The sequence below is a fragment of the Aptenodytes forsteri genome, unplaced genomic scaffold, assembly GCF_000699145.1.
Source record: "Aptenodytes forsteri isolate BGI_AS27 unplaced genomic scaffold, ASM69914v1 Scaffold1, whole genome shotgun sequence".
Taxonomy (NCBI): Eukaryota; Metazoa; Chordata; class Aves; order Sphenisciformes; family Spheniscidae; genus Aptenodytes; species Aptenodytes forsteri.
The window spans coordinates 2,575,216-2,590,782 of NW_008795035.1; the positions used below are offsets into that span (position 1 = coordinate 2,575,216).

At 40.4% G+C, this 15,567-nt stretch overlaps 1 protein-coding gene across 1 annotated transcript in view; it reads left to right on the forward strand.

Annotated features, from left to right (window-relative positions):
- SLC12A1 (solute carrier family 12 member 1) overlaps positions 1–15,567 on the forward strand; it is a 53,441-nt gene that overhangs the window by 18,765 nt on the left and 19,109 nt on the right. Inside the window, exons 10-17 of the mRNA XM_009276491.2 lie at positions 2,848–2,932; positions 5,096–5,247; positions 7,086–7,193; positions 8,004–8,127; positions 9,055–9,156; positions 11,028–11,183; positions 12,906–13,005; positions 13,092–13,203. Coding sequence (XP_009274766.1) covers positions 2,848–2,932; positions 5,096–5,247; positions 7,086–7,193; positions 8,004–8,127; positions 9,055–9,156; positions 11,028–11,183; positions 12,906–13,005; positions 13,092–13,203 — 939 coding nt within the window. The remainder of the gene's footprint in view (positions 1–2,847; positions 2,933–5,095; positions 5,248–7,085; positions 7,194–8,003; positions 8,128–9,054; positions 9,157–11,027; positions 11,184–12,905; positions 13,006–13,091; positions 13,204–15,567) is intronic.

Sequence of the window (15,567 nt, forward strand, 5' to 3'; positions counted from 1 at the left end):
GTACCTGCTTTATTATTTAAAAACATCAGTTCACATTTTCTCTCATAATGCATTATGGCTATTTACAAAAATTACTGCATTCAGATTTGGGTTGCTATATCATTTAAAAGCATGTTTCAATAACCTGTAATAATTAATATATCATTAATGGTCCATTAGCAGCATATGACATAAGAGAAATTACACGTGCATCTCTTGGCGCTGCTCTTTTGCAAAATCTCCTAAAACATCATCCCAAAAAGCACACCTGTAAAGCTCACGTTTGTACTCACAAGAATCGGTGGAGACCGGCTTTTTCTATTCAGGGTCATAGCAAGGGCAAAGCGAACAGAGCATTTCATGAAAGCAAGTATGTCCCAATCCCATGTCACTACTGCTCCTCAAAGGAAAAGCTGCAGGTTTGCAGCTGCGACAAAAGAAAGGAGTCTGAAGAGAAAGGGAAAGGAGGTCCAAGGGTGCCCAACTGTCTTGCTGCAGCCATTCTGCCAGGTCCCCCCCACTCTCCTGTTGTAGTATAGCAGTTGTACGGGGTGATATTTCCAGTATCTAAACATACTGGGAAATTAGAGACAGGAATTTAGTTTTAACTTTGAGTGCCCTCTAGTTTTCATGACTTTGCACAGTGTATTTAATGCAAAGAGTGTTTAAAGCTAAACGTAAAGATGAAGTAATTCAAAGCTCAGCAAAGCATTTGGTAAAACATCTCTAGTAAATGTGGAGCAATGCAATACTTCGTAATATTTCAAGAAATTCAGAAATGCACCAGGGGTATCCATAACTCAAGTCTTGCAATCTAATACTAAAACAACAACAACAAAAACCAAACAAAAAACCAAAAGAACACCCAAAAAAAACCAAAAAAGGAAAAAAAAAGTCACCAAAACAATATGGCTCACACCTTGATAACCCCAGCATGTCAAATGAAGTTATTTGGCTTTATCATACAGACCCATTGTCTTGTACACCTTAAGGATTCAACCAAAGGTCTGTTATTTCTGTATTGGCACAGCAGTCACAAGTTCACCAGATCCTACCAACCCTGACAGCCAGTTGTCTCCTTCCTCACACTGAGTTGCATGCCTCATCTCCTTTGTTTTCAGAGGACTGCTCTTGAAGCCAAGCACAGAGAGAAACAGGTAGAAACTGAGACACTAATAGCGTCTATGAGATTCCATTTTTAATTAAAAAACCAAAAATCATTGTACTGCTGTCCACTGAGACTGAATCAGCCTCACACAATCTCCATCCTTTTACCAAACAAAAATAATTCTTTTGCCATATATAGCGCTCTCCATACATGGCAAGCTCCCAAAGCAGCAGCACTTCTTTCATAAGCTATTTGGAAGAGTCTGAGCAGACCAAGGGAAGCGGTTCTCCCCTTGGCTCTCTGCGGTTGTTTCAGTCTGGCAATAAGTGGATCTCTATAACCAAGTCCTCCAGGCTGCAGATTCCCCACTGAGCACGTTTAGATGCATTAGACAGGTCTAATTAAATTAACCAGCCTCTCCAGAAATCTAAAAGACAAGCTAAGAAGTATTTAAAAGGTGTAAAATTGACCAGTCAAACTTTCTTTAGAATCTGTTGCAAACACCTACGTACACGCTTCTGTAGCCGCTACACTCAAGTCGTGGCTGAGCCCAAAGCCTACTTACAGAAACAGCTAGTCTTCCTAGGGACTTGGGTGGGTTTTGGAGCAGGCCCTAAAGTGCTAACATCATATTAAATATGTGTTTAATTATTGATAAAATTTAAAAGTTGTAAAAGCTGTAAGAAGCTTTAATCCTAAGATTTAAGGTTACAGTGTTTAAGATTGCAGCATGAGACTCCACAAAAAGTGACCCAAGACATGCACGTCAGAACTGTATACATTGAAGTTACCATGATCTGAGGGCAAAAGGTCTTATGCAGCTGAAGTGACTTTGCAATTATTTTTCAGCTCAATAAATCCTTACCTCATTTAAAAATCTTATTAACACAGTTAAGTCATTCATCCGTGTTTCACACGACACTCCAAATTTGTATTTTGGGTTTTTCTCCCATGCAACGAGCATAGTTATAAAAGCACAAAAGTCTGTGGCTTAAAATGTATTCCACGCATCTTCGACTTAAAAAACCTCGCTAATCCAACTTAACTCATAAAGAATGCTTCCTAGCATAAACAATCACACACTAAATTGTAAGATTAGCTAGTATTAAAATCCCCTTTAATATTACAATGTATAAGGCAGATCTTTGGACCCTTACTCACAGTGGCACGGTGGAAGCCAATATTGTTGTGAGCCAGTCTGTAAGCATTATAAGCCAGCCTTATTAAATTATCCAAATTAAAAGTCAAAAGAGCGAAAGGAGGTAGCTTGTTGTCAAGACACAACTAACAATTCATAGTTGCTCATCACAAAAGTACTGTATTCTGTACAGGGTGACTGTCTGCATCTGTCTTACCGATTAACCAAAAATGGTCCAGTCTTGTCATCCACGAGTTTGATGGTTAGTTCAGTAACTGTTTACCCATTATATCATTAAACATGAAAATAAAGCCCATTGCAGCGTAAAGAGAGTTTGGAGCTCCCAGAAATGCAGAGCTCCGGACTCTCCTGCTGCCATAAACGTGACCTCGGCTCCTGCAGAATATCCTTCGCCATGTCCAGGGTAGGAGCGCTGCCCCACAGGGCTGCTTCACTATCCACCCGCTGAGACAGGACGTGTTGGTGCAGGTCTAAGTGATGATAATCGACCCTCTAAAGGTATCTTCATACCACAGTGTGGCAGGACTCGCTAACATGCAAACGCAATCAGTGTGCGGCACACGAACTCACAGTGTTTTTTCGGTCACTGCTTTGTTTTAAGGATCCACAAAGTGCGATACCCAGAGGAACAATGCTGGCCATTCTGATTACAACAGTTGCTTACATTGGCGTCGCAATATGTGTAGGTAAGTACAGAACTCTGCTTCATGTCTTAATTTATACAGTTAAAAAAGTTTGAAAGCCTGGTATGCTAATGAATTATTAACCTCACTGCTTTTTCATCCTGTGGATTTATTATGTAGAGAGATAGTTGTTTTGATTTTACTGTATGTAAAAACAGTGGGGGAAAAAAAGCAGCTATCAGCAGAAACAAAAGTCCCTGTTTGGCAGCTGGATTTTTTTATTTTTTTATTTTTTTTAAATAACTTGCATGGTTACTTTTGCATTTGATTCAGTGACAAAGACCACTAGCATATAGTATCCATGAGCGTAGTAAAGATTAAAGGAACCTCTGATCAATCTGCTGATCTTTTGTTCCTCATTCACATTGAAATGTCACATGGCTTCTACTTGCTCTCACCTGTCTTACTGAGCACTCATGAGTAACAGGGTAACACACACATTTTGGGTGTTATATGTCAAAGACAGAAATCAATTGCCTGTCTTAAAGAAGATGCACTACGTGACTAGGTGCTCTACGATATCGGAATGTGAGGTAACAAAACGGACAAAAGAGTAAAAAAGAACACCTGTACTGAAGCCATGAACTGTGTTGGAGGAATATGCAATTAAATTCTCATTGCAAGGGTACAATAAATCTTTTATTTTTTTATTTTTTTAAATAACTTGCATGCTTACTTTTGCATTTGATTCAGTGACAAAGACCACTAGCATATAGTATCCATGAGCGTAGTAAAGATTAAAGGAACCTCTGATCAATCTGCTGATCTTTTGTTCCTCATTCACATTGAAATGTCACATGGCTTCTACTTGCTCTCACCTGTCTTACTGAGCACTCATGAGTAACAGGGTAACACACACATTTTGGGTGTTATATGTCAAAGACAGAAATCAATTGCCTGTCTTAAAGAAGATGCACTACGTGACTAGGTGCTCTACGATATCGGAATGTGAGGTAACAAAACGGACAAAAGAGTAAAAAAGAACACCTGTACTGAAGCCATGAACTGTGTTGGAGGAATATGCAATTAAATTCTCATTGCAAGGGTACAATAAATCTCTGTTCAGAAGGAGATTTTTCTTTTTCTATTTTAATAGTACTGTAAGAAAGCGTTGTAAATGACACTCGTCCTTACGAGCAAATACCTCAATACTGCATGAAAGCCCTGCGGGGTACTCCCTTTTCTGCGAGATGAATCTCAAGCCTTCTTGACGTTTGTGGTCCTTGTACTTTATGCAAAAGGCAGAATACTCAAGTCAAGCTGCAGCTCAGGTTATTGCATTATTTGGATCTAGATTTCCCCTGCAATTAAAGCTGAAATAGTCATTCTTCACTTTCTGTTATAAATCCGTGTTAATGCATTGTTCTGGTCTCATAAGCAATAGCTGTATTTCAACTTCAGAGCTGCCTACTTTTCAGTGCAATGCTTTTTTTTCTTTCTGTTTGGATACTGGTTTGCTAAACAGATAATGGTTACTTTGGGACTTTCAATAACAATGTTTTTGACAAATTTGAGGACACCATATAAACTTACATTTTGGCCGCTAAAGGTGTTGAGATCAGCGCTCTCAGTTAACTCCTACGTTTCTTCCCATTTCTGGTGGCAAACAGAAAAAGACCGCATAAATATTACCAAAACCAAAAAGAATATAGGTAATTTCTCTTGTTGAAAGTTTTTCTCACCATATTGGTATCAGCAGGGCTGTGACAATTGGAACAGCTGAGGATCTGGGTCTCTAAAGCAATTGTGTGTCCTTGTTAAACAAAACAAAAAAGTGTATGCCTAGACCTAAGACCCTCACTGACCTGTTTCCTTTGAATACGGGCACTGGTAAAAGTGGTCACAGGCGGACAATGTACTTCTGAGTTAGTTCATTTATTGTTGATCTCCGTCTGGTTCTCTACTCTCAGAAATATGCTAGTCCTCATTAGTCAACTGGCTGATTATTTTAAAAATAACAGAAGTACATATTTGCTTACAGACAACGTGAGAAACTAAGCCACAATACGGAGAAGTAATCTCTGCCCAACATGAAACATTGCTCTTTGGGCTGGGACTAAGGCAGCAGTTGTACAAAACGTGTGCAGACTAATAGTCAAAGTGTGGCAAGAACATTCTTCCGATGTCACAAGGAAGGAAAATAATAATATATCATTGTTTCCACAGCCTCCTGTGTTGTACGAGATGCTACTGGGAACATCAATGATACAGTTGTACCTGGAATGAGCTGCAATGGATCATCTGCCTGCAGCCTAGGCTATGATTTTTCCAGATGTGCAAGTCAGCCATGTGATTATGGGCTGATGAATAATTTTCAGGTTTTAATGAGATAATACGTGTAATCATAAGCAATACATGAATACAAAAGTACAAACATGCAAAACCATTATTTGCTGACAACCAACAAGAACAGGACATCCACTTCTATCTAAAAAAAGTAAAAACCTATAGGAATAATCAAAGGGAAGAGTCCCCTGCATTCCACATTACCTTCATACTGCCCACCACGAGCCTTCCCAGCACTCTGGTAAGGTCTTTACCTCCTCTTTCAACAAGTACCATGCAGCAGTATACGCTGTAACATCTTCAAACTCAAAATCTAGACTTAACAGAGACCTCAGGAACTATCTAAAAAAAGTAAAAACCTATAGGAATAATCAAAGGGAAGAGTCCCCTGCATTCCACATTACCTTCATACTGCCCACCACGAGCCTTCCCAGCACTCTGGTAAGGTCTTTACCTCCTCTTTCAACAAGTACCATGCAGCAGTATACGCTGTAACATCTTCAAACTCAAAATCTAGACTTAACAGAGACCTCAGGAACTCCTGCCAGCTGAGCAACTCACCTCACTGCTCTTTACACACGGATGTGATTCTTCCTCGAGGGTGCTGTGGTCACTGTTAAAGGTTTGCGCCACGGTACAAAAGGAGAGTTCTGACTTCTTAAAAAAAAGTATCCAAAAATAGTCAAGTGAAAAAATCAAGTGAGAAGTAACGGGGTCTTTCTCCTAGGCCAGAGAGAGACTGTCTGCCATTTTTATTCTTCAAAATAAAGCTTAGGCAAAGCATCAAAGTAAAGCACTCCTCCTGCAGCCTGACAACCACGGCTCCCAGATGTCTGTTCGGCCCCTGTGCTTCACAGCCCGCGAGAGGAGCTCACCACCCACCTGCACTTGCTTTTCAACTAGCCATTTGCAGCTTTTAAAGCCACTTGCTTTTTTCCCAGCTGGCTCTGCTAAAGGACAGGGCTAGGTAACCATCTTAAAAGGGATATGCTATCCCTGTCACAGACGACTTTTCCTTCCTTTCTTGATCCTTCGCCATCCTCACTCCCACCTCAGTTCAGCTGCCCAGACCCAGAGCGACCCTTCAAATCAGTGACCTCCCTAGAGCCATAAACAGAGTTTCATTTCTTTCATTTATCTTTGCCAGACTAAAGTCAGAAAAAAATACGTCTTCATCTGACAAATCTCCAGGATTAACCGGTGTCTTTCCTGGACTACTTCCTACACACCGAAAAGCATCTGGCAATCACATCTGTCCACCTCACCTTTTAGCTTCCTTGCCGGATGCTTCTCAGCAACCCTTTTGCCTCAGTGGTCGCAGAGGCCAGTGCAGCCCCTCTGGGAGGGCTGAGGGAGGCCTGACGGTGACCATCGTTACTGTTTGCAGCACTGTACTGTGCTGTTATGCCAGCACAATCAGGCATTTTCTCTCTTTTTTAGCCATATTAAATAATTAAGAAAAAAAATCCAAACCAAACCAAAGAAAGTGCCTCCAACCACATTTTGTACTTTGGTGCTTTTTCCTGCTGTTTCCATTTTCCCTTCTTGCTACAAGCTGGCTATTTACCCATCACGTAGAGGCTGTTACTTATAGCAACCAGTTAGTAAAGGAGGTGAGAAGATCTCACGGAGTACTCGTCTGCCTCAGCAGACAGCTGCATACTTGTATAAAAATTTGGCTATGCCTCCATTGCTTTTTACTAAAACAGGAATAACAGTATTTCCCTTCACAGTTGGTTTGTAGTATATTGAATTTAGGACCGTGAAAAGCAGAGACACATAGAAACAGGGTACTTAAATGGGTCTGTGATCAAAAAGTGTATCCAAATGCAAGCCTGACTATTCTTTTTTCCTTCTTTTTTTCCTAAAGGTGATGAGCATGGTGTCTGGCTTTGGTCCTCTCATCACAGCTGGCATCTTTTCTGCTACTCTGTCATCAGCTCTGGCATCTCTTGTCAGCGCACCCAAAGTTTTCCAGGTAAAATTAAACTACGCGTTTCCTTATACTCTATTTTACTATAAAGACATACAATTTAGTTGAACCCTATGTGCCAAATGTGATATATATTTACACAACACTGACACGTGTGGGAGGAAGAGGCAGGGAAAACAGTATGTAGAATGTTTTTCAACGGAAATAGGCAGGTCTTATCACCCTCATGCAGGGGTGAGCATTTCGGATCACAATGTTCCTTTGGTCAGAGCTCAGCTTTGCAGCAGGAGCGGGGGATACACGTGTGCTCGTTACAGATAGCTGCAAGGCCACTTTCAGGACCACTTCTATCTCCTTACAGAAAGGCACCCTGTAAGCGCAGGAGTGCCAGGAATATGCACGGGAGCCCTCAGGACCATAAGGTTCAGGTGCTGGCAGGTGTCCTCAAACAGGCTGTCCAGAAGCTGTCTGGGCAGCAGCAATGCGGACAGAATGGGAACAGAGGGCATGGGACAGAAAGATAACCTGTACAACTTACACCAAGCCACTGATTTGTGCTTCGGCTTCCTCCAATTTAGACTCTATTTGGCTATTCAGTTATTCTTTTTTTAAAGCACTGAATAAGTATTAAATGCCTGTGATTCTGTTTTCCCACTATATAATAATATAGTAGGATATTGGCTTATCACCTTATTTGAATTTTTATGTGCCATAGCAGTAGATGTACTTGAAATACTAAGATAGATTTAATTTTTGTTTAGCAAAAGCCTAGCAAGCTGTCACTCACAGACAGTGAACTACTTCTGATGTAAGAAAGCACTGCTTAACAGAATTAAGTTCTGATTTGTCTACCAGGCTCTTTGCAAGGACAACATCTACAAAGCGCTCCACTTCTTTGCCAAAGGATACGGAAAGAACAACGAGCCCATCAGGGGATACGTTCTCACTTTCGTGATTGCTATGGCATTCATTTTGATTGGTTTGTATATCGTTACACAGCTGCTGTAATCTCATGTTTTGAAATTATATAAACTGGTCTTTTAATACAATGATTAGCTACAGTTAGAAAAATTTCCAGTCAGGTAAGCTCTGACATAAGCCCAAGCACACTCAAAGCCCTGGTAGCAATTCCATTATTCTTAAAGAAGGCAAAAATAAACTAACAGGGACTCTAGGAACATCTCAGCGCCACCATAACCTCATTGTCAAAGATGCAGAGTAGGTGCAATTCCTGCTCACTCCGCTGGAAGAGGGCAATGCTTAGAACTATATCAAATAATGCAAAGTCACCAACTTTGAAAATGGTTTTCCAGTTTATATTGCACGTAGCTCTGAGGTAATTCTGAGATAATTAGGAAGCCTACTCTGCCAAGCCTTCCCCGCAGTCAGCTCCAAAACAAATCCCAGTTTGCCAGTACTGGTGGCAGAAAATCCCAGCTACCATATTTAGGGGTGTGGAGATTTTTAAATTAGTTTTCCAAGATTTGAAATTCAAACTGTGTGACACTAAGTAAATGGGAAGTTTAGTAGAGAAAATTCAGATTGCCATTTCAAAAGTGAAACAGTACATTTTAACGGTAAGTCTTTTGTGAAACACATCTGTCCTCTCAATTATGTATTTAAAATTCTGAAATTTACACCAGATCTACGTCATTAAGAGCCAGTCTGTAGAATCAGAGTAACCTTGCATAGCACATAATATTATTAAAATCAGCATCAGCAGACATTACTTAATACGAATGAAGGTACATCAAGGTGGCCTTAAATTAGTACCATAGGAAAATACCCAACCTCTCCCTAGATGACAAATTCAGACAGTGTCCAGACTTAATGCATCGTCAGGAAAAAGCTACCCAACAGTCTAGGAAACTGGTGCCTATGTCATACTTGTGTGTGTGTCTTGCAGCTGAACTGAATACCATTGCTCCCATCATCTCCAATTTCTTCCTGGCTTCATACGCTTTGATTAATTTCTCCTGCTTTCATGCCTCATACGCGAAATCTCCAGGTGAGTCTGCATTCGCCAGTGATTTAAACGTGGGCTTCATAGCCTGATCTCTGCAAGTTTTTGCCTGTATATCAGAGAAAGCTGCAGTACCTGTAAAATATCTAAGCTATGTGATCTGCGGTTTTACTGCTCTCACTGAATATGATGACATTTTATTTATCTCCAAAAGATAAAAATAATGGCTCTAGTCTTTACATTCCCTACAGTTGTACAGGATGAAAAAGACTTTGGTGGATCCCACTGGAGCAGAAAAGCTCCTCCTCAGGGTGGTTTTTTCCCCTCACTATCACACAACACGGGTGGATAAAAACCTATGCCAACTCTAGCCACATAAAGTAAGCAAGGTACAGTGGGGAGCCATTATGCCCTCCTCCTCCAAATCTACAGTGAAATTTGCAGGAAAGTCCCTAAGAACAGTGATTGCGCTAGAAGTGATACTGCCTAGAAGGGAACGTGTAGAACAAGAACAGGTCCACCAAACAGCATCAGCGCAGCTCTGCAGTGGCTAGTAGCAGAATTGTAGGGTGAAGCGCAATGAGGTCCTGTTCAAGGGTGACTTGAGAGCCCCTCCCTACATCTGTGCAGCAAAGGAACATACTGGCTTTCAGGCTTGTGCATCGCCGCAGCAGAGTAATTCTCATCATCTTCGTGAACGAAGGGGTGACACCTTAAGGACTGAAGTCAATCAGCTGAGCAACACTGGTTTTGGCACACAGGAAAGACAATTTCCTGCCGCTGTGAATCAATTATTCAATTCCAGGAGCGAGGAATACATTTTTGATTTCCAGTGTGAAGAAACTGCAGCAGTGACAGAAATGCCTACATCAACTTCCTTCCTATAGATCTGCACGGTGCCATTTGTTCCGAGGGCAGAAAAGATGAGCGCTTCTGCTAATTACCTGCACAGCTGAACAAATGCAGATCTGCTCTACACGGCCTTGGAGCTGAGTAAAAATTACCTCTATAGACTCCATGTGCGTGCATCTGACTCTACTCTGCCACTACTTAACATTTCAGACAAAACTGCAGCCATTTTTCTTTTCTCATTTCCTCCAGTTAATTTCTGCCATTTCACAGCGATAGACTACAATAATTGCAAGGCTGCAGGACAGCAAATTTCTTCACAGCAGGACCTTCCCATTCCCTCATTACAGAGATGATCCAAGATAGGGTTGCTCAGCCTCTCCTTGTATCTTCCGTGTTTTTTCCCCTTTCCAAAGAGTCCGCTCTGTAGAACACCTGGCAGAGACCTGCAAACCACGGAGGCTCACTGCTTGCCTCATCATTTTAATTGCTAGCAGGGGATGGATTCAGTACTGCAGCTGAAGAGCAGCAGGAATAATATCTTTTTAAAGTCAATTACAAATTATTTTATTTTTCTGCAGTGAGGCCAGGCAATTTCCAAGTTTAAGACAGGTGCACTTACAGTATTGGGATAAACTCTCCTCTCAGCAAGTGTTTAGCTGCCATTAATAAGTTCTATGTATATGCATCAAAAGGACACAGTAGCCAATTACCTGGAGTTACGGGAGAATCTGTTTTCAGGTCTGAACCAGTGAGCATTAATTTGGCAAAAATGCATATAAACAGAATGGCTACTCAAAGCCAGGCTGGACAAAGCAGTAGGAAAGGGTTTGTAGTAAAAGGCTTGTAAGACCCAGTACTCTATACCTATAGGAATCTGTATCAGCCAACACTTGAAAGTATCTGTTGATAGTCATGATGCCTGAGAATTTGCACATATCACTCCCACCCCTTCTGACAGAGCCTGAAACAAATTGCACATGGGTTTGTATGCGCAGAAATCAGTGGATCACCATTTGATCAATGTATTTTATGCTCTTCCAATTTCCTCAATTCTCTTTAAACAGGTTGGAGACCTGCATTCAGATATTATAACATGTGGGTGTCACTTTTTGGAGCCCTGTTGTGCTGTGGTGTCATGTTTGTCATCAACTGGTGGGCAGCTCTCATCACTTATGCCATTGAGCTCTTTCTATATATTTATGTAACATATAAGAAACCAGGTAAGGCCACAAAACACTATTATTTTGTGTGTATGTTATGCAGCCAGACTGGATTTTACAGGAATTAATTCTGCTTACAGAATTAGACATTACTTTTTCTCCAATACCTTTCTTAGAGGGAAGTCTGGAGCATCCCATTAAATCCCACTTTATATAATATAGATTAAGATGATAGCCTGGTGAATTTTTGCCTGTTTAACAAGCACTTCAAGTATGGTTCAAGGCTTTGTGTAAACATTCCAGCACACCAGTTTATTCCCACCACATCTTTACTACATTTGGGCTTTTACTTGAGCATCACTCGTAATTTTTTTCCATCCACACACAAAACCTTACCTGAATTTTGCTGTGCTCTTAGCTGACTCATCTGGGGTCCTCACTCAAAATGTAAACCTGCTGCCCATTATAGAACAAAAATGCAAGCTGAATTACTCATGAACTGATCATCCTCCAGCACCTCCCTACAATTCCTCAGTAAATCAAGAAAGATGGGCACACTTTACTGCTGGAAAAAACTGCTTAGTAGCTCAGCAAATCACAGGAGCTGTCCTCAGAAATCTCTGCGCTAATACAATACAGCACCAGTATGAGACTGCACAGTCTGGTTATTCATATCCACGACAAAACTAACCCCGGTCCAGATCTCATTGCTAACCATCTGAATTGCTTCTGCAGTAGGAAAAAAATGATACAAATAAAAGAGGCAAGTTTCCCAGCAGAAGATGTGCTTCCATTGCAGCTAGCTTGGGATAGCAACACCTGGCTGAGCCTGGGTTATTCTTTTTTGTGTATATCGCTGCACTGTTGTGTGTCCTCCCTATCTGTGCCCTCGTACCCACCGGGATGGTCTGTGGTTCTCTTCCTGTAAACATCATCAGCTGTAGGAGAACGCACCTCTCACAAGACAGTTGGCAAAAGCATTTGAGGATTTCCACCCTTTCCTGGTATATTGCCAGTGTCCTTGCTGCAGAGCAGCAGCTTAAAGCTTGGTTAAATTCACTGAGGACACTGTACAAAAGCTATCTATCTCCTGCTCTCTAAGACAGTGACTTTTGTCCAGCACTTATTTAGCAGCAACTGAAGGGTTCAGAAAAGACTAATATTCCTTAGAAAAGAAGACCTCTACACAAATCTCCACTTAGTTGCGCTAAATATTAGCTTTATACCTTGGCATAACGGGACTTGATCTGCGTTCACGTAGATCTCAAAGTGTGGAAAGCTGTTTCGCATCTGTCTCCATCCACCAAACAGCTGTACAATAACGAGAAAAGATATATATGCCAAAATTGGTTTTGGAGAACAATTTTTGACCTATATAGTAGAAGAGAACTACTTGGAGCTAGCAATGTTCCTTCCCAACGGTTTAATTTGAACTTCCTGAAATTCCACACCAAATACATGACTCAGGGCTGTCCATTTTATACATGGGAGAAGGATACAAAGTTAATGGAACAGAGAAGAAAACAGTTTTTAAGCAGAGGAAGAACATTCCCTACAATTTTTATATAAAGAATGAGATTATTTATTTGCATGTTTGCTTTTGCATCACACAAGCAAAACCTATTCTATTATGAAGCACAAAGAATGACAGCTCTGTATTTATGAAGCACGAGAGAATATACCCTGCTTTGGCTCACAGATAACATGATTGCTGACCTTTGCAATAGAACACAGGGAAAAGCCCATGGTTTAATACGCATTCTTTATCTTTCTTATATGCAGAAGTAAATTGGGGCTCTTCTACACAGGCTCTTTACTATATTAATGCCTTAGACAGCGCTCTGGCATTAACTACAGTGGAAGATCATGTGAAAAACTTCAGGTAAGATTTCCAGTGAACAGTAGAATGGCTTATTCTGAATAAGTACATCACCCGATTAAAAACAACCTCTTTTTTCCTCCTGACAGACCCCAATGCATAGCATTAACAGGAGCTCCTATGATCAGGCCTGCTCTGCTAGACATCACACATACTTTCACAAAGAACAACGGGCTGTGCATCTGTTGTGAAGTGTACACGGTAAGGTCAACTCATATAAATCTGAAAATTCAGCACCAGTGGGTGCTGCAGATCTCCATTACACATTTCACTCTCACTCGGCACACAATGTTCCCATTGGTGCTGATGGGCATCTGTGCAGACCACGAAAGGGATTCACACTGAGAATGAATCTTGTCGTAAGTCTTGACAAGAAAGCTACCGGCTGATACAGAGCCTGCTGGTAAATGCCTCATTGAGATGCATTTCAGGGTTCATAGTAGATGGACCATAAAACGGTTTGAAAAAATAAAGCATCACAAGGAAAGATTTTTCTTTTTTTTTTTTTAAATGGACACATAAAACGGTTTGAAAAAATAAAGCATCACAAGGAAAGATTTTTCTTTTTTTTTTTTTTTTAAATGGACACAGCAAGGCTTAAAAACAAACAAACAAACAAACAAAGCATCCCAATTTAAAAAAACCACCAAACTTGAAGGATTATAGTGCAAGAGCCAAATTACCTAGGCTCTATTTTCAGCTTTGCCACTGATTTGCAGTGTTGGGGTTTGGCAAGTAATTCAGCTCTCTTTGCAGTGGTTTCTCCAAAACTGTAACAGTGTTAATTTTGAGGATAAACATGCTCTTCTGAGATCTAAAGAGAGGAGCAAAGTATATTTCTAGTTATAAATACTCAGGAAATGATGTACCTTAAAGGATGAAGATCTAGTCTCTCATCAGGACAGAACAAAAATAGATGGGTTTGTAGTATAGAGGAGAAAATGTATTTTAAATATTACAATGACCTTTTAATTTTGAGAGGGAAAAAAAACCAGCTCATGGCACCAAATGGGGCTGCAGAATCTAACTAATAGAGTCAGTCCAGGCAAGATAATGTATTCCTGTACAGGAGCGTAGGAATAATTCATTTGATGCTGCCACATTGCACAAAGGGAGTACCGAAGATCTACATGTGATTCTTCCCAAATCAAACGAATCTATAAAGAGTGAATGGTCCTAATTCTTCTCTACTGTAATTATTGTTAGCTTTCCCACTGCATTCAGTAAGCGTAGAATCAATCCCAGCAAGATCCTGAGACTATGCATCTTCCTAAAGTTGAGTTTCAGCAAGTTTTCTGAATTCTTAGGCATGTCTCTCTAATATTAGTACTTTCTATGGAGAACTGAGATTTCATTCCTGTCTATGCAAAAAACTAAGTCTATTTTGCTAGTATAAGCATTTTCATTGTTTTTTAAAATTATTATTTCTTCAGCAACTTAAGCTAAATTTAATTTGGTTGGTAATAAAAGTGTGACACAATGAACCTTTGTGATTTGCAAAATTGTGGTAAAAAGCAGATGATAAAATTCCTAGGGACCATATTGAAGAGTAGCCTACAATATATATCATAACAAATACAGCAAGACTATTTAGCCATAAATGTAAGGCCCAGCATATTTTGCCTCAAAAGCTGACATGCTGCTAGCTATGCATAAAGTTTTGAGACACCATGCCAGACAGAACATCTTCCATTCCTTTTTCCCAAAGGGCAGCAAGAAACTTTCCAGGAACATGGTGATAGATAGTTCAGAGATAGGTAAAATAACTGAACATAAAGATGATTTAAAAGTTATAGTAAAAAAAATATGGCAACTGAACATAAAGATGATTTAAAAGTTATTTGTCTCTGAGGTTGTGGCTGCACGTTGGCTTGAACAGCCTGAGTTTCTAGTAAAAAGGGCTACTCTGCTTTTGCTCCCTGCCTTCACGTAAAATATTTTTGCAAGGTTAGTCTTCATTCAGTCTGCAAATTCACTGGACTCCTTGTACAATTGCACAAACATTAACACTAACACAAAGGAGGAGTAGGGAAGGACACAGATGGGCTGTCATCTGATAGAAGGGTGGGACTGTCCCCTTGGCCAGCAGAAACATATTGTGCAAGCCAGTTGTGAAACTATCCTCAGGCACTCTCCTTAGAGAGACTGGGAAGAAGGGTAAGGCTTTTCTTTCTCCCCTCCTTACCCACAAGGGAACTTCAACCTTATTGTTCAACTTCTTGTTCCCAGCTCTTCACACTACTCTTCCAACAGCCAGGATCAAGCTCTTTTTAAGTTACACCCATTAAATCCAAACAAACTCCAGTAAAGTTATTAGCAGCAAAGAATGTAGCATGATCTCATTAAAGGACGATCACATGGACTCTCCTGTCCTTTCCCTTGTACTTCCCAAACAGCCATGAGGAGTTCAGAAACATACATGAGGGACAACACCTGAGCGAGCATCAATACAGCCTACTTTTGATCAGGTCTTTTTATATATCTATATATATATAGATATATAAAAAAAATTCTAATGAAAAAGGCACCGATAAAAACATGATGTATGAAATCTGCCAGGACATT